Consider the following 23,795-nt stretch of genomic DNA (forward strand, 5'->3'; position numbering starts at 1 on the left):
CTATGCATAAGACCATTGCATTGCAATTTGCAAGAGGAGTCGACGTTACTGAGACAAGGTAAGTGAGGCAATGGTTGTGGCCCATGATGAATAGCGCTATTGACGGTTGCACACACCATCCTTTTTACTCATTTCCGTGTGTGACTGTGTGTGAATGCTCGCTCCCGAGAACAAGGAGTAACCAATCACAGATCAGAGGTAGTCATCCCACTCCGTCTAGTCTGTATGCGCTCCACGCAGCTGTCAGGCGGCGGGGCTGGCTATTGCAGACGTGAGGGGCGGAGTAGTACTGCTGTGTGGTGTCTGGGGGGGTTCCTCCGCCTGTCTGCCGCTGTGTCCCCGCCCTCCGATTTTCCTAGTCATTGGTTGCAGTCTCTTCTCTGTCTGCTGGGCTCTTTCATTCGCCCCTGGCCCCCGCGTCACGTCCGGTGGCGGAGAAGAAGGCCAAGGCCAGCAGTAGCTACACCCGGGGTACTCGCTAGGTAGACACAAAGAGGCTGCCGTGTGACCTGGGCCTGCTACACAGGTGAGGACAGACCTGCTTGTGTGTCTGTGTTTCAGTCATCTACTGTGGTGCTACGAGTATGCACAATCTGTGACACTGTTTACATGGGTATTGCACGATATCTATCTGTATATTTGTAACATGCTCACATGCATGTGTGTGTATATATATATATATATATATATATATATATATATATATATATATATATATATATATATATATATATATATACAGTATATATATATATATATATATATATATATATATATATATATAAAGTTTACTGTATGTGTTCAAATATTCGTATATTCCTCACACCTGTATAACTGAATTGATATATCAGGACATGAAAAAATTGCTGAAATCTTGGAGCCACCTCCAAAATTCTGTGCCATTATTATATACAGTGTTCTCTCCAGGATCTTTTTAATGAGTGCATCACCCAGCTAAAATTGTCAATATTAAGCTAATTTTAGCAGATATAACATTTTCAGTGTTTATTGAATACATGTTTAACTAAAGTGATGTTACGGCTTCATTTGAAAGAGAAATATTAAATCCTAGTAGAAAAAAAAGTATTTTATTTTAACCTTGTTCCTGAAAGGGGTAAATATGCTCTATAGTTTATCATGCCCCCCACTGCCGGCCCACTTTCAACAACACTTTTTTCAAGCTGTGATGTATTCCCCCCTCTCATGCAATTTTTGTGCGTGGAAAACGTCAATAATCTAATTCTTGCCGTATGGATCGCACAAACATTGGACGAGTGGTGAATACATCACTGCTTGAAAAAAAGCATTGTTCAAAGTGCTCCAGCAGTGTTGGGGGCGAGGATAATAACTACAGATCATATTAAACCCTTTCAGTGTTCTTCCAAGAAAATTTTGCCAGCCGGTGGTATTATGAGTAGCTGGGTGGTATTATGAAGTAGCCAGGTGGGGACAGTGTAATAATTTATAATATATAATTTTCTGCTGCTATGTAAAGCACAAATGAATGGCCTCATCTAACATACATGTAGTTGAACATTTTTAATATTAGCTGATTTTAGCTTAACATTGGCTACAAATTTTAGCAATGCAGTGTACCTGCTGAAAAGGTCCTGGAGAGAACACTGCCTTTCAGGAATGATGTTAAAATAAAATAAGGTACCTCCTATACATTTTTTTTTTTTCTTCTTTCTTTCTATCAACATTTCATATTTCTCTTTCAATGAAGCTACATTTACCATCACTTTAAATAAATGTTATATTTTGCAGTTCATTTGTGCTTCTTGTTATGTGGAATGCACTATCATTCTATTGGTCTATCTATATGAGACGTGCATTCGGCAGTTTCGTTCACTGCTGAATGCGGTATAGACTGCTTACGGTATTCAGCTCTTTTCCGAAACCAAATATCTTCTTGTGCAAGTGTAACGCACTAAGATCTGTGCATAGCTAGACCTTAGTTTGTGTCACTTGCACAATAAGATATTCGGCTCCAAAAAGAGTCGAATATTGCGAGCAGCTTTTTCCGCTAGGAGTCAGTTTTATTTGGCTAGAAGTAACACGGTAAGTCAGGCAATGCTTGTGTCCTATGATGAATAGAGCTTTCTATTACTAAATGCTGATTTTCTAAAGGTGCATGTCTGAGATCTAGATGGATATCTCAATCAAACATGCACTGTTAGAAAATCAGCAAGTCTAATTGCGCCATTTTTCACACACACACACACACACACACACACACACACACACACACACACACACACACACACACACACACACACACACACACATATATATATATATATATATATATATATATATATATATATATATATATATCTCTATATCGGATAAAAAAAAAATGCAATTTTTAGATTATTTAAAGGGACAGTCTACACCAAAATTTGTATTGTTTAAAAATATTATATTTTGCATAACCAACACTGTTACATAATAATAAGCTTTTTAGCTCTGTGATTACCTTGTATCTAAGCCTCTGCAGAATGCCCCCTTATCTCAGTTCTTTTGACAGACTTGTCATTTAGCCAATCAGTACTGGCTCATACATAACTGAGCACAATGCACTGAAATAAGAGGCAGCCTTCAACAATTTAGAAATCAGTTAGATCTCCGTTTCTAGGCACTGGGAGACTCTGGATGTTCGTGGCGCTACATGCACTGAAATTGATAAAAAATCTGTCTTGAAGAAGGCCTTTAAATGGGCTGAAACGTCGACATTGTTTGATTTATCTCTGTTTTTGGAAAATAAAGATTATATTCCTTTACCTGTTCTACAAGTCCTGTGAGTGCCCTTCACCTATAGCTAACTTATTCATTATTCTGAGGACTGTACCCGGGCTATGGCTACACAAGAGTGGAAGGAGTGCTAGGCTACCGGCTATAATATTAAAATATATATATATGTGTATCATTATTTTTTTTATGATTAATTTTATATAAACATGATTTTTTTTTTAATCAAACAAAGCAGTAAATATTTATAAACATCACGTGGGGTAATCTTTTTAGTAAAGTGTTCTCATTGACTTTGCAGATGTAGCCTGTTTTCTCCTAACTTAAATATAAAATGTATAATATAGACCTATCTGTCCCTATGTTACTGAAACCTTAACTTTTCCCACAAAATGCCACCATTCTGCCTATCAATAACAATGTGGTGCATATTCACCCGGCAGGCGCATCACAGCCTCAGCAATTAGGCTCACCCTTTAGAGTCGGAGCTGCAAGTATGATGCATCTGGGCTGGACCAGCTTTAGTGCGTGTAATGTTTCACACACTGTTCCCGGCCTTGCAAATCTCATTATTGCCGGAAGCGATGTGCTATGTTGGTGTAGAGAGAAGGCAGATGGCTCACTCCGGGCAGCTCCAGCCTTCAGAGCGCACACATCCAAGTATCTGACTCTCATTACTATTGGTCACAATCCGTCTGTGGCATCAGAGGAAAGAAATACCGTCAGAATTATGAGTGGTCCGTTTGTATAGGAAGCAGTTGGCGCGATAGCTGAATGCGGCAGGGGTAAATGTAAAACATGCGGTTATTAGATACAGACACTCTTCAGTGTGGCGGTAGCCAGGAGAGCACCCGGAATTGCAAGGGAAGAGAAGGTACAACCCTATAATCCAGTGGTGTGACTAAACAGATAGGATTTCTTACCACCAACTAATCGATTGATTTTCATTATCGATTTTATTGATTAGTTTTTTCAGCCCTTTATATATACAGTAGCTCACAAAAGTTGAGTACACCCCTCACATTTTTGTAAACATTGTATTATATCTTTTCATGTGACAACACTGAAGAAATGACACTTTGCTACAATGTAAAGTAGTGAGTGTACAGCCTGTATAACAGTGTAAATTTGCTGTCCCCTCAAAATAACTCAACACACAGCCATTAATGTCTAAACCGTTGACAACAAAAGTGAGTACACCCCTAAGTAGAAATGTGCAAATTGGGCCCAATTAGCAATTTTCCCTCCCCAGTGTTATGTGACTCGTTAGTGTTACAAGGTCTCAGGTGTGAATGGGGAGCAGGTGTGTTAAATTTGGTGTTATCACTCTCATACACTCTCATACTGGTCACTGGAAGTTTAACATGGCACCTCATGGCAAAGAACTCTCTGAGGATCTGAAAAAAAAAAAGAATTGTTGCTCTACATAAAAATGGCCTAGGCTATAAGAATATTGCCAAGACCCTGAAACTGAGCTGCAGCATGTTGGGCTAGACCATACAGCGGTTTCACAGGACAGGTTCCACTCAGAACAGGCCTCGCCATGGTCGACCAAAGAAGTTGAGTGCACATGCTCAGCGTCATGTCCAGAGGTTGTCTTTGGGAAACTGATGTATGAGTGCTGCCAAGATTGCTGTAGAGGTTGAAGAGGTGGGGGGGGTCAGCCTGTCGGTGCTCAGACCATACCCGGCACACTGCATCAAATTGGTCTGCATGGCTGTCGTCCCAGAAGGAAGCCTCTTCTAAAGGTGATGCACAAGAAAGACTGCAAACAGTTTGAAGACAAGCAGATTAAGGACATGGATTACTGGAACCATGTCCTGTGATACGATAAGACCAAGATAAACTTATTTGGTTCAGATGGTGTCAAGCATGTGTGACGGCAACCAGGTGAGAAGTACAAAGACAAGTGTGTCTTGCCTACAGTCAAGCATGGTGGAGGGAATGTCATGGTCTGGGCCTGCATAAGTGCTGCCGGCACTGGGGAGCTACAGTTCATTGAGGGAACCATGAATGCCAAGATATGAGTGACATACTGAAGCAGAGCATGATCCCCCTCCCTTAAGAGACTGGGCTGCAGGGCAGTATTCCAACATGATAAAGACCCCAAACATACCTTCAAGACGACCACTGCCTTGCTAAAGAAGCTGAGGGTAAAGGTATGGACTGGCCAAGCATGTCTCCAGACCTAAACCCTATTGAGCATATGTGGGGCATCCACAAACGGAAGGTGGGGGAGCGCAAGGTCTCTAACATCCACCAGCTCTGTGATGTCGTCATGGAGGAGTGGAAGAGGACCCCAGTGGCAACCTGTAAAGCTCTGGTGAACTCCATGCCCAAGAGGGTTAAGGCAAAATATTGACACTTTGGGCCCAATTTTGGACATTTCCACCTAGGGGTGAACTCACTTTTGTTGCAAACACCTTAGACATGAATAGCTGTGTGTTGAGTTATTTTGAGGGGACAGCAAATTGACACTGTTATACAGGCTGTACACTCACTACTATACATTGTAGCAAAGTGTCATTTCTTCAGTGTTGTCACTTGAAAAGATGTAATAAAATATTTACAAAAATGTGAGGGTGTACTCACTTTTGTGAGATTGTGTATGTATATGTGTGTGTTTTGTTTTTACTTTGTCAATTTATTTTTGAAAATCTACATTCATTTCAAATCTGATGACTTAAACACGTTCATAGCGATGTTAAAAGTTGAAATAAGAAGGTGATGTGAAACGGGTGAGGCAATCGTGTAATCCTAGTATATAAGGAGCCTCCAAAAAAAACAAGTCCTTCAAGAGAGAGTATTGGGTCGAGGCTCGCCAATCTACCAACAGATGCGTCGGCGAATAATCCAACATTTTGAGAACAACGTTCCCCAAAGACAAATTCGTAGGATTTTGGGCATTTCACCTTCTACAGTGCACAATATAATTAAAAAATTCAAGGAATCTAGTCAAATCTCGGTGCGTAAAGGGCAAGGCCAAAAATCACTTCTGAATGCACGTGATCTCCGATCCCTTAGGTGTCACTGTCTCAAAAACCGTCATAAATCTGTAATGGATATCCTGACATGGGCTCAGGAATACTTTGGTAAACCTTTGTCAGTCAACACCATTTGCTGCTGCATCCACTGATGCAAGTTAAGGCTTTACTATGCAAAGCAGAAGCCATACATCAACACTGTGCCGAAGCGCTGATGACTTCTCTGGGCTTGGTCTCATCTGAGATGGACAGTGGAATTGTGTTTTGTGGTTAGACGAGTCAACATTTTAACTACTTTTTATTAAAAAAAAGCTGTCATGTTCTCCGGGCCAAAGAGGAAAAGGACCATCCAAGTTATCAGTGTTATGATGGGGGGGGGGTGTCAGTGCCCATGGCATGGGTAACTTGCACATCTGTGAGGGCACCATTTAATGTAGAAAGATATGTATACATTTTGGAGCAACATATACTGCCATCCAGACGTCGTCTTTTCCAGGGACGTCCCTGCATTTTCCAGCAAGACAACTTCAAACCACATCCTGCCCGGATTACAAGCTCATGGTTGCGTAAGCAAAGAGTGCGGGAGCTAGCATGGTCTGCCTGCAGTCCTGACCGGTCTCAGATTTTGAGAATGTGTGGCGCAAAATAAGACAAAGAAGGCCCTGTACTGTTGCGCAGCTGAAGACCTGTATAATGGATGAATGGGGGGAAATTCCTCTTGCTAAACTGAGTGTTGGTAAATCCAAGTGTATAACAAATGCTAGGATTTACCATCACTAAAAATAAATTGACCTTTAAGTCAGGGCTCGACAAACCCAGGAGCCTGGGAGCCACTGGATCCTAGAATTTTACCCCTGGCTCCTAACTTTTTGGGTTATTCTCCATATGTCTATATTCAAATCCAACTGTCTGGCTCCTAAATATTCTTACTGGCTCCTAATTTTTAAACACATTTGTCAAGCACTGCTTTAAGTGATCAAACAAGCAAAAAAAGGTGCTAAACTCACCTTTTCTGTGCCCATTGCACAGCGCTAAGCTCAGCGGCTCTGGCTGCCCACGGCACATCGATCTTCTACCAATGAGGTGCTTCTTGCACCTTTAAACCAATAGCCGTGCGTGCATACAGAAACCTGTCCATTGACACGCACACCTATTGGTCCAGAGGTGCAAACGGCACCTCATTGGTAGAAGATTGATGTTCTGATTGCGGCCAGATCCGCTGAGTTTAGTGCTCTGCAAAGGCACAGAAAGAGGGTGAGTGTCGCATCCTTTTTTTTTTACTTGTTTGATCACTTGGATTTACCATCCCCTTAAAGTGATGGTAGATTTTAGATAATATCTTGCACTTTCTATGAAGCGTATCCGATGTTTAGCTTAGCCGCTAACTTTTTAAACCTTTAATATAACTGTTGGTAAGAGATCGCAATGTTTAAAAATCTCCTACTGTTCTTTGCTCCTCCCATCTCCCACTTTCTGCTTCAATAGCGCCTTAGACTAGAGAGGGTCTCACCCTATGTCACAACTCAAGACTCGCTCCTGTGAGACCGCGAAACAACGTCACAAGATTCAGTGTCTACTATGGTGAATCAAAGCGGTTTACGGGAGCGCGCATGATGAATAAGAAAATCACGCATGCTTAGTTTATTTAGTGGGCGTATGACTTAGAGTGATAGCCGCCTAACTGCCTAATTTTCAACTGGTTGAAATAAAAACGTGACTGCTGTGTAAAAAAACAACAACAAAAAAAAAAAAAAACGGGCTGCATATATGATGATTAAAAATGTAGTTTATAAAGCTTATAACTTTGTTTAGATATCGAGAGAGGAAAAATGATTAATTAAACTTTATATTTATTTCATTCATTGAGTATAATAGTTGATAGCAAATAGCGTAACTTTACCTTCACTTTAACCAACTGGTGTCTTCGATGCCCAAATGTTTAAAGGGACAGTCTACACCAGAATTTTTATTGTTTTAAAAGATAGATAATCCCTTTATTACCCATTCCCCAGTTTTGCATAACCAACACAGTTATAATAATATACTTTTAACCTCTGTGATTATCTTGTATCTAAGCCTCTGCAAACTGCCCCTTTTTTCAGTTCTTTTGACAGACTTGCAGTCTAGCCAATTAGTGCCTGCTCCCAGATAACTTCACGAGCACAGTGTTATCTATATGAAATACGTGAACGAACACCCTCTAGTGGTGAAAAACTGTTAAAATGCAATCTGAAAAGAGGTGGGCTTCAAGGTCTAAGAAATTAGCATATTGAACCTCCTAGGTTAAGTTTTCAACTAAGAATACCAAGAGAACAAAGCAAAACTGGTGATAAAAGTAAATTGGAAAATTGTTGAAAATTACATGATCTATCTGAATCATGAAAGTTTATTTTGGCCTAGACTGTCCCTTTAAGTGTTATTAAAAGGAAAGGTGATGTTACACAGTGGTAAACGGTCAACTTTTTTTTTTTTTTTTTTTGAGTGTGTTGCAGTCATCTGATTTGAAATTTAGTGTTTTCGAAAATACATTAAATTCACAAAGTAAAACATCAAATAATGTGTTTTCAATATAGTACAGAGTGAATTGAATTCAAATGACTTTTGGTTTGTTTTTTTGCATTTCCCACACTGTCCCAACTTTCGGAATTGGGGTTGTATATACACATATAAAAAAAACATATGTATGTATCTCTATGTTAAAGCACTTTGCACAAATACACACCACCAGCAAAAAAATTGTAGATCCCCCCCCCCAGATGTGATACTATTGCACACTTAAAAGACTAGAGTATAGTGTAAACATAACTTTTTATATGCACTAGGAAACAAAAAAAATTGTGTAACTCACTTTATTTCTGTGGTCTTGAATCGAACCCCACAATATCCCTAAGGTGTGCCTGTGTATGTTTTTATGTATGCATTTGTGTGTATATTCATATTAGTCTCAATAAATTGCAGTGGGTGAGTAAACATTTTGACTTCCTATCTTGACAATGAGTGTACTAGTAATTTGTTTCCCCCTCTTGGCTAGTAAATTCTCAACCCCTGACTAGTAAACTATAGTCACATGTTTCCAATATAAGTATATATTGCAAAGTCCCATGGAGATAAAGAGACATTCTCTCCACAACCAGGGTATTCTAATCAAATTTTGCACAAATGTACAGGTGCATATTGGATTTTATGTAGAATTTTTTTTTTTTTTTTGTTTACTAATTTACAATGATACAGTTTCAGGTTGATTTGTGTTGAAAATTAAGAGTGGCTATTTTTGTGTGTGTATATACAGTGTTCTCCCCAGGACCTTTTTAATGGGTGCACCACTTGGCTGATTTTCTAACCACCCTGTCAAAATTTAAGCCAATTTTAAGCTGTACACTGAACCCAAATTTTTTCTTTCATGATTCAGAGCATGCAATTTTAAGCAACTTTCTAATTTACTCCTATTATCGTTTTTTCTTCATTCTCTTGCTATCTTTATTTAAAAAAGAATAAATCTAAGCTTTTTTTTGTTTGGGTTCAGAACTCTAGACAGAACTTTTTTTTATTGGTGGATGAATTTATCCACCAATCAGCAAGGACGTCCCAGGTTGTTCACCAAAAATGGGCCAGCATCTAAACTTACATTCTTGCATTTCAAATAAAGATACCAAAAGAATGAAGAAAATTTGATAATAGGAGTAAATTAGAAAGTTGCTTAAAATTTCATGCTCTATCTGAATCACAAAAGAAAAAAATTGGGTTCATTGGCTCTTTAAATTAGCTAATGTTAAAGGGATAGTCTAGTCAAAATTTAAACTTTCATGATTCAGATAGAGAATGCAAATTTCTAATTTACTCCGGTTATCAATTTTTTTTTCTTCTCTTGGTATCTTTATTTGAAAATTGCATGCTGTATCTGAATTATGAAAGTATACATTTTTACTAGACTATCCCTTTGACATTTCTCATTGTTTATTGCACAAATATTATTATACTGCACCCACTCACCTGGCAACATTTTTCTGTGGAGAACACCGATATACAGTATACCTGTTATATTCTACAAGGACCTTTTTTTAATGGGTTCACCACCCGGCTGATATTACTAACCACCCGGCTAAAATTTTAGCCTTTTATTAAAGGGACAGGAAACCTTAAAATGTTTTGTGATTCAGATGAACATACAATTATAATTAACTTTCCAATTTACTTCTAATATCAAATTTTGCGTCATTATCTTGATATCCTTTGCTGAAGGAATAACTTTACATTACAGGCAGCTAGCTGAACATATCTAGTCATCCAATCACAAGAGACAGCAGCTAGCTCCTAATGTAGGATATGTGCGTATTCTTTTTCAACAAGGGATAAGAGAACAAAGCACATTTAAAATAGAAATCAATTTAAAGGGACAATGAACCCAATTTTTTTTTCTTTCGTGATTCAGATTGAGCATGTAACTTTTAATTTACTCCTATTATCAAATTTTCTTCATTCTCTTGGTATCTTTATTTGAAAAGCAAGAATGTAAGTTTAGATGCCGGACCATTTTTGGTGAACAATCTGGGTTGTTCTTGCTGATTGGTGGATAAATTCACCCACCAATAAACAAGTGCTTTTCAGGTCTGAACCAAAAATTGTCTGGCTCCTTGTCTTAGATACCTTCTTTTTCAAATAAAGATAGCAAGAGAATGAAGAAAAATGGATAATAGGAGTATATTAGAGCATGCAATTTTAAGCAACTTTCTATCTGAATCACGAAAGAAATAATTTTGGGTTAGTGTCCCTTTAAGTGTCTGCTCTTTCTGAATCATAAAAGTTTAAATTTGACTTCCCTATCCCTTTAAGCTAAAATTAGCTAATAATTTTGTCAATGTTTATTGCACAAGTTATTAAATACATTTGTTAGATTTTCTTTCTGTATATTTTTGCATATGCTACGTTTCCCACGTATAAAATTACCATTTTTTTGTTTGTAATTAGATAACCAAGTACCTTTTTGTTTGCTCTGTTTGAAATGGCTATGGACTACTTTGTCCCTCAGATTTGGGGCTCTTCTAGGTGTCAGTTGGTTTTTCTCCCACTATTTCTCTAATAGAGGGATCTGTATGTAGTACATCCCAGTGTTTGGCAAAAATTGCCCTGATGTCCTGCTTATATAACAATCTATTACCTGCAAGCTATATTGAATTTCTACTGCTACAAGTATTTGCATGGACATTGCTGGACTGCCTTTTTTTTTTTTTTTTTAAATATTGTTTTTTATTGAACAATTTTTTCAATTTTACAACAGGTAGGAATAAGAGAAAAATAAATAATTGAATATAATAATAATGGACTAAAAAGTAGAAAAGAAGGGAAAAAAAAAAAAAAAAAAAAGGGGGGAAAATAAATAAAATTACAAATAGACAAGTAAAATTAAGAACATTATGAGGAAGGGACAAAACAGTATGAGTCATCACAACAATTTTTAGGACTGTAGTAAATCAATTAATTAATTATCAGCCGGGTGGAGGCTAGTAGGGCAATTTACAGCAAGTGCGCTAAGGCGAGTGCAGAGATGGAGGGGAAGGCGGAGACAGTGTTAGGAAGAAAACAGAAAAGAGAGAAGTGAGAGGAGAGGTCATAGGCGCTAGTGCTGGGGTCTCAGTGGGTTTATGGTTTCCCAATAAAACTTGACAAGGTGGTAGTGTGCCATTTTGTTATTTTTAAAATAATAGTACTCCTCTAGGTGGATTAACTCTTGTGTTTGCGCCTTCCAGGTCTCTATTGTGGGAACTATTTCTGTTTTCCAAGCCCTAGCTATAAGGGATTTCGCTCCGTTCAAACATATTTGGAGGAGATGCGCGCAGAGTTTACAGGACTGTTTGGATGTGTCATTGAATAGTACCATGGCGGGTGTAATTACAAATGGTGTATCAAATAATGGTGCTACAAATCGTCGCAGAGCCTGCCAAAAGGCCCGCAGCTTAGGGCAGGATCACCATATATGGGTCATGTGACCAACGCCCCCGCAGCTCCTCCAACATCCAGAAGGGGAACCAGGATAAATGCGGGAGAGCCTCAACGGTGTTAAGTACCACCTGGTTATGATTTTGTAATTCATTTCCAAGATTTGGGTGGAGGTGGATGAGCTGTGAGTGCGCTGATACATTTTTTCCCACTGCTCCTCTGAGAATTCCAGTTCCAGCTCAGCTGACCAAGTCTGAGTGGATTTAGGCAACCGTTTATATAGGCACGCGTCAAGGATTCTCTTAGACAAGGCTAGGGAACCCTTTAGGGCTCCTCCATGCCTACAAATAGATTCAAAGTGCGTAAGGGGGCGAAGGAGAGAGAGTTTATGGGGGGAGGTTGCTAAAAGGTGCTGTAGTTGGGAATATTTAAGCCATTGTCCAAAGGTGCCCTGTAGCACATCTGACAATTCAGGAGCAGATTTCAATGTGCCCAAGTGAAGGAATTCACAAAGTGGAGAAGAGAGGCCTAAGTCAGAAAATCTAGTGTATTTGCTCGCGGTATGGATGCTTTGTAGCCATTCCGTGTTTTGGAAAATCGGAAACATGGGGGAAAAAGGGGAGGAGATTCCAGGAACGTGGTCCAGGATATTGTCCCATGTGTGGAAAATATGTTTATATAGGGGCGAAGTTTTTGTCACTAGCGGTCTATAAGTATGAGGCAGCCAACAGAGAGGGCCTATTTGAGGAGATTGGAGAATGTGTGCGTCTAGTAATATCCATGCTTTATCTATGTGTCCTACATGCCAGTCGAACACACGTTGTAGTGTGCCCGCTTGGTAATACTGGGTGATGCATGGGACCGCCAGTCCTCCTTTGGTCGATATAAAGTGTGCCTCGCTACTCTAGGTCTTTTGCTTCCCCATATGAATTTATTAAGAGTCGACTGCAGCTGGTCTAGATAAGTCTGAGGGAGGTCAATAGGAACTGTCTGGAAAGTATATAGAACAAGAGGCAAGATGGACATCTTAACTACCTGCATTCTGCCCCACCAGGAGAACGGCTTGGATTGCCAGTTCTGGCTACTAGATTGGATCCGTTTAAGGAGCGGGATATAATTGGCCTGAAAGAGAGAGCTTATTTTAGGGGTGAGGGCAATACCTAGATATTTTATCTGATCGGTACATAAATGATATGGGCACACCTCGGAAAGGGCCGCAAATTGTTTAGGCTTCATGTTTATATTGAGGATATTAGATTTTTGATCATTTATGTGAAAGTGTGATAGGTTACCAAACCGGCGGAACTCTGCTAGGAGGTGAGTAATCGAATTACGGGGGTCGGACAGAGTTAACAAGATGTCGTCGGCATATAGACTGATTTTGTATTCGGAAGGACCTATTGTAATCCCCTTAATGTTCATATTATTCCTAATGTGTGCGGCTAATGGTTCCATTGCTATTGCAAACAGCAATGGAGAAAGTGGGCACCCCTGACGGGTTCCATTATATATTTGAAAGGGGTCTGAGAGAGTGTTATTAACTTTGATCCTAGCTGAAGGGCTGTCATATAAACTAAAGATTCTATTTATGGTCGTGTCTCCAAAGCCGAATTCCGTCAGAGTCGATTTAAGATATGTCCAGTTCAGTCTGTCGAATGCTTTTTCCGCGTCGGTAGAGACCAGGACTGATTCGATTTTGGAGGTAGACACGTAATCTATTAAGTGCAATGTTCGGATAGTATTGTCCCTGGCCTCCCGACGCGGAATAAAGCCTGTCTGGTCAGTGTGTACAAGTCGTGGTAGTAGTTTATTAATTCTGGTAGCGAGAATTTTGGCATAAATATTTGCGTCCGTGTTAATTAAAGAGATGGGGCGGTAACTACCCGGAAGGTTAGGGGGTTTATCTTGTTTGTGGATCAGGGTAATATGCGCTGACAGCATATCTCTGGAGAAAGGTTCATGATTATCTACTGATTTGAATAGAGTGGCTAAATGCGGGGCTAGAATGTGCTTAAAAGATTTATAATAGGAATTGGACAGTCCGTCCGGGCCAGGGGTTTTGTGGTTAGGTAGGGATTCAATAGCTGAGAGAATCTCGGCCACTTCGATGGGTGCATCAAGTTGATCTGACTCCGATTGAGACAAGGTCTGAAGACCTGTGCAGCGAACATAATCCTCACATTCCGCTCGAGTTTGGCTGTCATTTAAGGGGGGGAGTTGATATAAGGACTTGAAGAATGTATGAAACACTCTAGCTATTCCCTTGCTATCTTGAATGTCTACTGAGTCTTGAGAAGATATTTTGTGTATAAAGGAGTTAAGCGTCCTTTGACGAAGCGCTTTGGCCAATAGTGTGCCTATCCTATTCCCCTCCGTAAAGTAAAGCTTGCGCAAGAAAAAGGCATGTTTCAGGGCTTCCCTATTGAGATATGCGTTAAGGTCTCTTCTGGCTTTCGTCAGCTTATCCTCTAGAAGTTTGTTGTGTGGTGCAATTGCAAATTCTGTCGCAGCGCTATTTAAATTTGTTGTCAGTGAATCGAATTCTTTTCTCCTTAGTTTAACTAGGTTTGCTTTATATTTAAGGAAATCCCCTCTGATAACTGCCTTGTGCGCGTCCCACACTATTTGAGATTTCGTCGCGCCATTGTCATTAAGGGCAAAATATTCCGCTAAGGATCGGGTGATCTCCTCGGACAGTTGCACATTCTTAAGCAGTGATTAGTCTAGTCTCCAACAGTACTGGGACACGGGGGCTGAAGGCCAGGAGATCTCTATGGAGACAGCGGAGTGGTCTGTCCATGATACGGGGGTAATGTACGAGTGTCTTGTCAAGTGTAGGTGATTCTGATCAATAAAAATATAGTCGATCCTAGATGAGGATCTCTGGGGATGTGAATAGAAGGTATAGGTTTTTGTCTGGGGGTGATTAAGTCTCCATATGTCCACTAATGACAGGTTCTGTATTTTACTCTGAATAGAATGCAGTGTGGAGGTAGGTATGCAGCTGCGCCCCAGTGAACAGTCCAGCGCCGGTGACAGAGCGACATTGAAGTCGCCTGCCAACAGCACAAGACCAGTAGCTATGGGAGTGAGAATATCTAAGGCCTTCCTAAAGAATTTCGCCTGGTGTTTGTTAGGTGCATATAAGTTCATTAGAGTGACTGGCTGATTATACAGGGTGCCTATTAAAACTAGGATTCTACCTGTTTCATCTTGATGTTTGGATATGAGAGAGAAGGGAAGTCTTCTATGAACCAATATGCCCACTCCATTTGTTTTAGTTGTATTATGGGCAAAGTATCCCGATGGGTAGGTGCGAGAGGAGCACGTTGGGGCCGCCGCCAGGGCAAAGTGAGTCTCCTGCATATAGATAATGTCGGCCTCTTGCCTGTGAAACCAGTTTAGAGCGACAGACCGCTTGGTCGGGGAGTTAAGACCTTTCACATTTAGTGAAAGGAATTTGACATTAGGGGAGCTCATGACGAATGAGAAGTAAAGTGATTATGGTACGATGATATGTCGCTCTGCGCTGTGTATGAGTTATATTACATGTATGGAGTGCACGGCCACCCACAGAGGAGCACTTACTTGTAACCTTGAGACCCAGCAGTAGAGCAACAATGACAGGATACAACTTGAGAGAAGAGGAAGTAGAGAAGAGTGAATGAAATCCGGCTTTCTGGAGAGAAAGCATAAACATTAGTTCATACAGTAAGAAATATGCATAAAACAACATTTTTAGCATGTAGAGCATTGTTGGATGACACTAAACAAAAGAACTGTAAATAATAATATTAAAAGTAGAGGGGTTCAAATTAAGAAAAAAACTAAGTGTTAACATCACACTATATGAGGATATCAAACAAACAATGATAAGAGGGGGGAAAAAAAACCCTCTAGATTTAGAGCTACGCTCGATGCAACAATAAACTCGGGCTGAATAAAACTGTCAGGGATTATTGCCTGAGGATGCTACTGTAAGGTAGCCTGTTTAAGTTTAGGAAGGGGAGAGAACGGGGCGTCAAACAGATTCTCTTGATCATATTCTTGGACACACATGTTGGGATAATTAGTGCAGAAACCAAGCCCATACATCATGGGATATAGCACATGCATTTTATATAACTGGGGATGGGAGCAACTTGGAGACAATAAAAAAAAAAAAAAGTCTGCGTGTAGAAAGGTTGTGGTTTTCATGTGATCAAAAAGTCACTAAGTCATTACAATGTACGCTTAATGAAGCCAACTATGCGAAGAGAACAACAAATAAGCTTCATACTACACCATATGAAAGGGAGGAGAGGTCAAACCAAAGCCTTCAGGAGAACTTGATCAAGTAAGTGGCGCATAAGCGGTATCAGCAGGTTGTGGAGAGTTACAGGTGGTTCTGTTTCTTTTCCTGTTTACTGTCGACCAATTCTGCCGTTGTGGTTTGGGGTGTATATCCTTCAGCTCTGATGCGGGGTGAGGGTGGTCATTCAACTTAGGAAGAACAGGTAAAGAGATATTGAGCCCCTTACAAAAAGTCTCTAGATCTTCTGGTGTTCTATAGATATAAGTTTGGGGGCCCCTAATGACTTTGAGACAGAAGGGGAAGCCCCATCTATATTGGATGCCCAAATTTTGGAGGTGCTGTGTAAGGTATCTAGCCTCCTTTCTTTTAGCCAGTGTAATGGGGCTCAAGTCTGCGAATATCTGAAGTTTTGATCCTTCAAATAGAACAGTTTGGGTTTTCCTGGCGGCGTTATATATAGTTTCTTTATCCTTATAATTCTGGAATTTCAGGATCACATCCCTGGGTGGGTCTGAGGGCCTTGGGGGAGGTCGTAGGGCTCTGTGGGCTCTGTCAAGCGGCATGTTTGGGATCTCCACTGGGTTAGCAAGGTGTTTAAATAGATTTTGCAGATAGTCCCCCAGTTGTTGATTCAGTACACTTTCTGGGATGCCGCGGATACGTATATTCTGCCTTCTGCCCCTGTTATCGAGATCTTCAACGTGATGTTGTAGGTTGTCTATGATAACACTTTGCTGATGAAGTTGCCGTGACATTTCCTCATGCTGGTTGTTTATATACTCCGATCCCTCTTCTAAGTATTCTACCCTGTTGCCCAGTTCATTTAGGTCTTTTCTAACCTCCTTCAGACCTTCTTTAATAAGCTGGCTAACGTGAGTCATCAGCGCTGCAAAGTCATCTTTAGTGGGTAGCGTGCTTAAGTCAGCCTTGGTAAGGGGCCTGGGTGGGGTATGCTGTATTGAGGTTGAGTCTGAGTCCTCTGAATCGCTACCATTTTCTTGCTGTGCATTTATATGGTCATGTGACAGTGAGTCTAGTGGTTTAAAATATTCCTTCATAGCCAGGTTGGGGCCTTGGGAACTTTTGGAGTTTTTGGGCCCTTTTTGTGGTTTATGACCCTTCCTAGTCGACATGATGATGTAAAGCAGTATACAGGAGCGGCAATTATTCAGACTATATCAAGTTGGTGTAGTGGCCTGCTATCTTGCACTTGCCGCTCCCTGTTATAAGCTTAATCTGAGAGTGACGTTATGCCTCAAGGGCCTAGCTGTAGTCAGGGAGGTAGGTGTGCTGACTGACTATGGGGCTAGTGAGGCTTGGCGAGCTGGATGTCCTGTGTCTGTCCACAGTCTATTGTGTGCCTCTGTAGTGCTGCGGAAGTTGCAAGGGAAAGCCCCCGGGTAAGCATACAAAGTTCCTGACTGGTTAGTCAAGTGGGCCGCAATGGCGATCGGCTGGAGCCCCAATGTGTGAACGTGCTGTCTATTTGTACAGGGAGAGAGGGAAAAGGTAATGTCCGTACCTTACCGCAGCGTCCGATAGTGCTCCCTTATGTCAGCCTGAGAATAACGGCAAGTTGGCGATGTAAGCAGCCACGTGGGTGACCGCTAACTCCGTGAGTTGTGGCGCAGTTAAAACAAAGGCTCCTGTTTAAGTGTGCGCCGGATAGCTTTCCCCTGTCTCTCTCCTCAGTGATGATGGTCGGGTAGTTTAGGCAGGCATATCTCACATTTGGTATCTCATCTGATAGTTTTTATCCCTTGTATAAAGCAGCTTGTTGCAACTGAGCACACGGAGCTCACAGAAACACGACTACCATGTTAGGCTGCAGGCTCCGCCCCCCCGCTGGACTGCCTTTTATTAAGACATCAGTTCTTTTACACAGATTATACTGTTAATTATGTATTGAATTTCATCTGTTTCCTTACTAAGGTATCTAACCTAGGGAATTTATACATATATATGTCGGATTGATGCCATATATTTTTGGTTCTTTTTCCTATGGCCATAGGTTTGTTTTATTTTTGTTTTATTTAGTTAGGGTATTTTGAGTATGTTTTTTTTTTTTGCTCCAGACGATGGTAGTTAATAAAGTAACAATTTTTTACATTACAGGTGTGCGCTTGTGAATCCTTGCTTTGTTTTTGATGTTGTTACCCCCTGGAGGTCATATATCTAATTTGTAGATGGTAATAGAATAGGAAAGTGCTGGCTAAGGAATCCTTGCATGCTTTTTCTACTTTTTTTTTTTTTTTTTTTTTTGATTTATTCCCATTTTTTTTATTCCTCCTTGCACCCTTAGACTCGGATACTAGTGGTCTTAGGTTTTCCTACCAATATCATATTATATCGGGTGGTTCTTTGAGCTGGTTTGACTGAATCTTTAAGATAAAATATATATATGTGTGTGTGTGTGAGAAATATCTCTCGTTTGCTAGTCCACTATATACTTACTTTCCTGCTTTTTCAAAGAAAGATAGCAAGAGAATGAAGAAAATGTGTTAATAGGAGTAAATTAGAAAGTTGTTTAAAATTGCATGATCTAGCTGAATCATGAAAGAATAACATTTGGGTTTCAAATCTCTTTAAGGTCATGAGCATTGTTCCTTTGCACAACATGCACTTTTACCAATGCACATTGGCCAGACTGCACTTCGTTTTCAAACATTTTAGAAGTGTAGATGAGAAACAAAATTGTCAAATTTAAGCAAAATTAGTTTAGCAACTAAAAAGTTATAAGCATATAAAAATGTATCATTTAAGGATAGTTTGAATTTAAATTATATTGGCTTTTTGTTTCTGAAGTGGATTAAAGCCAGATTCTGCTGGATCCTGCTGTAGTTATGTGTTTTAATACAAATAAACCATGTCTTGCTAAACCTAGCTTGGTAATGAAAACACCTGGATCATTCTGGATTCACGTTTAATGTAAACAAACCATACCCTACCGGATCACACACTACATGTCCAACATTATGTGGACACCCTACTAATTGTTGGGTTTGTATGAGTCTAAGAATATGTGTTTTATCTGTATAAAAAAAAGAGCAGTGTCTGGTAGGATACAGATGTTTTGTGCAAAAACGCTTTTAATTCATCAGTGTCTGTATGTGTGGGGAAAAATGAAGGTGTGTGTGTTTGTCTGAGCCGGCCCATTTCTGGATACCCTTTATGGCAGCAGTTACGCTAGAAGGTTATTAATGTGCAAGAGCACTAGATGGCAGTACTTTTTCCTGCCATGTAGTTCTCCAGATGCCTACCTATGTATCTCTTCAACGCACAATAGCATGGGAACGAAGCAAATTATATAATGGAAGTAAACTTTTTTTAAATGTTATACTCTGAATCACAAAAGGAATGTTTTGGCTTTTATATCCCTTTTTAAGAAAAAGAAAATGTATCTAGCGAGTTCTGGTTGTATTTTACTCGTGTGTTTGTGCAAATAAAAAATTAATGAGGCAAGAATATGTTTTTGTGTGTGTGTGTGTGTGTGTGTGTGATCCAGGTGTTTACTACAGCATCCAAGTTTGTTTGTATAAAAGAGCCAGCTTTTTTCACATGCTTTTAATTGGAGGAAGTTCTTCTATTGCATTCCACCAAACGCAGTAAATAAGTTAGGAAAATGCTACTTATACAATACTACTATATCTGAAATGTATTATTGTTAATATATCTGTCGGTTTAAACAGTGTTTGTAAATGACTCCTGTGTCTCACAAGCCTGGTAGCCACAATTCCTAAATGTACTTCTGGCTCACAACTTGTTTTTGTTTTACTGCATTAATCTATGTAAAATCTATGTACAGTATTTTTTACCTGTGTCTATTTCAAAAGGCAATTGTTAAAGGATAGTGTACTGTAAAATTGTTTTCACCTTAATGTGTTCTAAAATTCTTGTTATCAGTTGTAGATTATAAAATGCATGGGGATTTGCTTCTTAAGATTATTTATTTATTTTTTTTATATGAAATAGTGTTGCTCTTTGAAACACACACCCATTAAAATGGGCTGAGATCGGATGTCATTATTATATCATCACTATATAAACACAAAACTTTTGCTTATCTATGTCTGAGATGATTGGAAAAAAACACATTTTGAAGAACCTCTGATTTCTTCTTAACCGTTCCTGTTTATGCAACTTTTCTATAACCAGTATTTAAAGGGACACTGAACCCAAATGTTTTCTTTTGTGATTCAGATAGAACATGCAACTTTCTAATTTACTCCTATTATCGAATTTTCTTCATTCTCTTGGTATCTTTATTTGAAAATCAAGAATGTAAATTTAGATGCCGGCCCATTTTTGCTGATTGGTGGATAAATTCACCCACCAATAAACAAGTGCTGTCCAGGATTTGAACCAAAAATTGTCTGACTCCTTAGCTTAGATGCCTTCTTTTTCAAATAAAGAGAGCAAGAACGAAGAAACATTAATAGGTGTAAATTAGAAAGTTGCTTAAAATTGCATGCAATATCTGAATCACGAAAGAATTTTTTTTGGGTTCAGTGTCCCTTTAATTACTGACATTTTCAGTATAGGTATGGAGGTGACCAGCAAAACAAACTATTTCAATTTACAAAATGAAGGTAAAAAAGCTGTTTTGTAAACCATTTAACACACTTCAGCAGGTAAATTGGATCATTGGGAACAGATTAAAGGGAAGAACATTTTAGAATACACTGTCCCTTTTTAAGGAAAGAACAAACACTCCCACTCAGAAAAGATACTAGTAAGGAAGGTGTTGCATTATTTTAAAAGTGAGTTCCCCACACTATATTTCTGTTTATTTTTTATTTTTTTTTGGGGGGGGGGGGTTTATTCCTGATTTAAAGTGCTTAGTGTTCCGGAGAAAAACTTACAAATGTAATCTTCTGATTGGTCTGTTATGTTTTATTATTGTGTTTATTTTTATTTGGTTGTAATTGTCATTATTTTATTTATTTTTAGAAAATGGATTTTCCCGGACATTTTGAACAAACTTTTCAACAATTAAACTATCAAAGACTCCATGGACAGCTGTGTGACTGTGTAATAGTAGTGGGTAGTCGTCATTTCAAAGCTCATCGTTCTGTTCTGGCTGCATGCAGTACTCATTTCAGAGCTCTCTTCACAGTGGCTGAGGGGGATCAGAGCATGAATATGATCCAGCTAGACAGTGAGGTAGTGACTTCTGAAGCTTTTGCTGCTCTAATTGATATGATGTATACATCTACACTTATGCTTGGAGAGAGCAATGTTATGGATGTTTTACTTGCAGCATCTCATCTGCACTTGAATTCTGTTGTTAAAGCATGCAAACACTACCTCACCACAAGGACACTACCCATGTCTCCCCCCAGTGATAGGGCTCAAGAGCAAAGTGCTCGAATGCAGAGATCTTTTATGCTTCAGCAACTGGGGTTAAGCATAGTAAATTCTGCCTTGAATTCAAATCAGAGTAATGATGATCAGCCACAACAGACTTCATCTGGGCGGAGTAGCATGGTGGAGCAGAGGGCCACATTTCCAATACGACGGCTTCACAAAAGAAAGCAGTCGTCTGAAGAAAGGGCTAGGCAACGCATGAGGAATTCTTCCATTGATGAATGTCTCATAACTGATGTCACCCCTGAGAACATGCAGTCCATGGCTAATTCTCGTGAAGAATACTTCTCTCCAGATTCACTGAAAATGGTAGACAATTTGAAATCTGACTCTGCTCCAGACAACCAGGAGGTTAGCTCTATCCTATTCGATCAGTCATTTAGTACCCAAGAGGATACACAAGTACCAAGCCAATCTGACAACAGCGGGGAAAACATGTCACGTGCCTCAATGGCCTCTCGGACCACTCCAGCTGAAACTACTTTTGGACAAGAAATGGTTTGTGAAAAAAGTCTTTTTTCCACAGAAAACCATGAGATCACTGAGAGCGAGAAGAATCATTTAAGAGTTATTGTTAAATCTGAGCCACTGAGCTCCCCTGAACCCCAGGATGAGGTTAGTGATGTCACTTCCCAAGCAGAGGGGAGTGAACCTGTTGAAGGTGTTGCAAGTGCAGAAAAAATCGAATTAAGCCCAGAAAGCAGCGATCGAAGTTTTTCTGATCCTCAGTCAAGTACTGACAGAGTAGGGGATATTCATATGTTAGATATGACAGCCAATTTAGAGCACAAGTCTTCTTTCAGCATTTCTAATTTTCTGAACAAGAATAGAAGTAGCAATCTGAGTTTAAGCCAAAACAGTGACGACAACATTCCAAACACTACTAGTGACTGCAGAATGGATGGAGAGATGTCTTACCTTGTCAGCCCAGAGGCCAATTCCAGTTCTCATTCATCTGCTACAATGTCCCATATTGATAACCCCTTCAATGATGGGCCAGATTCTCATTTTGCTCGTCCAATGCAAGATGTAATGTCTTCTGGATACAGAGGGACAGATCCATTTGGGATGGACTACCCAAGGTCTGGTTTAGGGCTTCACTCTATGTCTAGATCTATTATGGGCAATGGAAGGGGTAGTAGAGCTTGCAACTTTCCAAATTATCGCCGTATTGCTCCAAAGATGCCAATTGTAACTTCTGTAAGGGGCAATCAGCTGCAGGATAGTAACTCAAATTCTCAACTTATGATGAATGGGGCAAGTTCTTCCTATGAAAATGGGCATACATCGCAGCAGGGGCCACCACAATTGACCAGGGCTTCTGCTGACGTTCTTTCAAAATGCAAGAAAGCGCTCTCTGAGCATAATGTGTTGGTGGTTGAAGGTGCTCGCAAATATGCCTGCAAAATTTGTTGTAAAACTTTTCTGACTTTAACAGACTGTAAGAAGCACATCCGTGTACACACTGGTGAAAAACCTTATGCCTGTTTGAAATGTGGTAAAAGGTTTAGCCAGTCAAGTCACTTATATAAGCATTCCAAAACTACTTGCCTTAGGTGGCAAAACAGCAATCTAAATACAACCATCATTTAAAATACCTTTAGCCTCACCTTTACAAAGAAATGAAACTAAAAATATGTTCATGTTTGTGCGGAAGCAGCAAGTCGTCTTTGAGGCATTGGAAGACTGACACATTGTGAATAAGTAATCCATGATACAAATGGAGTAAAAAAAAGTGGTCTTTGTAAAAACATAAACTGACTTTTACCTCTTTCTACTTGAGGTACAAGCAAATACTTACTTTGTTTATGTATGTTAATGTAAAAAAAAAAAAAAAAAAAAGTTAACTATGGAAACTAACATACTTTTAACTAAGTTTGTGTACGCCTTGAAACATTTTAGTGGGAATTTTTTTTTTCTCCCTCACCCATTTCTGGAAATACTGTAATTGTCTCCCTAAATTATTAAGAAGAAATTACATTTTACAGTTAAAGAAAATATTTAATTCTTACCAATAAAAGGATCTCTATGGCCAGTGCTTTTCTTTACTGATATATAGCGCACCACCTTTTAGCATTTTATTTCCTCTATTACTACCTTTTGCAATCTCATTGTTAATGGGACTTGATTTATTATTTATTTGTATAGCGCTGCAAACTTCTGTAAAGTTGGTTTAGATAGAGCATACAATTAAAACGACTTTCCTATTTACTTTTTATCTAATTTGCTTAGTTCTTTTGGAATCCTTTGTTGAAAAGCATACCCGGTATGCTCAGGAGCTGGGAACTAGCTGCTGACTAGTGGTTGCACATATATGGCTCTTGTCATTGGCTCACCCAATGTGTTCAGCTATCTCCCAGTAGTGCATTGCTTCTACTTCAATAAAGGATAGTAAGAGAATTAGGCAAATTTGATAAAAGCATACCTCTGCAAACAACTTAATTTACTTCTATATGAATCCTGAA

The 23,795-nt window shown here is 39.5% G+C and overlaps 1 protein-coding gene across 1 annotated transcript; it reads left to right on the plus strand.

The window, feature by feature from the left end:
* Positions 1-246: 246 nt before the first annotated feature.
* On the plus strand, positions 247-23,365 carry ZBTB5 (zinc finger and BTB domain containing 5). The gene is made up of 2 exons (XM_053702718.1): positions 247-526; positions 20,914-23,365. Exon 2 carries the CDS (start codon positions 20,917-20,919, stop codon positions 22,921-22,923), a length of 2,007 nt encoding a protein of 668 aa, XP_053558693.1. The 5' UTR covers positions 247-526; positions 20,914-20,916; the 3' UTR covers positions 22,924-23,365.
* The last annotated feature ends 430 nt before the right edge of the window (positions 23,366-23,795 follow it).

Source organism: Bombina bombina, chromosome 2 (genome assembly GCF_027579735.1).
Source record: "Bombina bombina isolate aBomBom1 chromosome 2, aBomBom1.pri, whole genome shotgun sequence".
Classification (NCBI taxonomy): domain Eukaryota; kingdom Metazoa; phylum Chordata; class Amphibia; order Anura; family Bombinatoridae; genus Bombina; species Bombina bombina.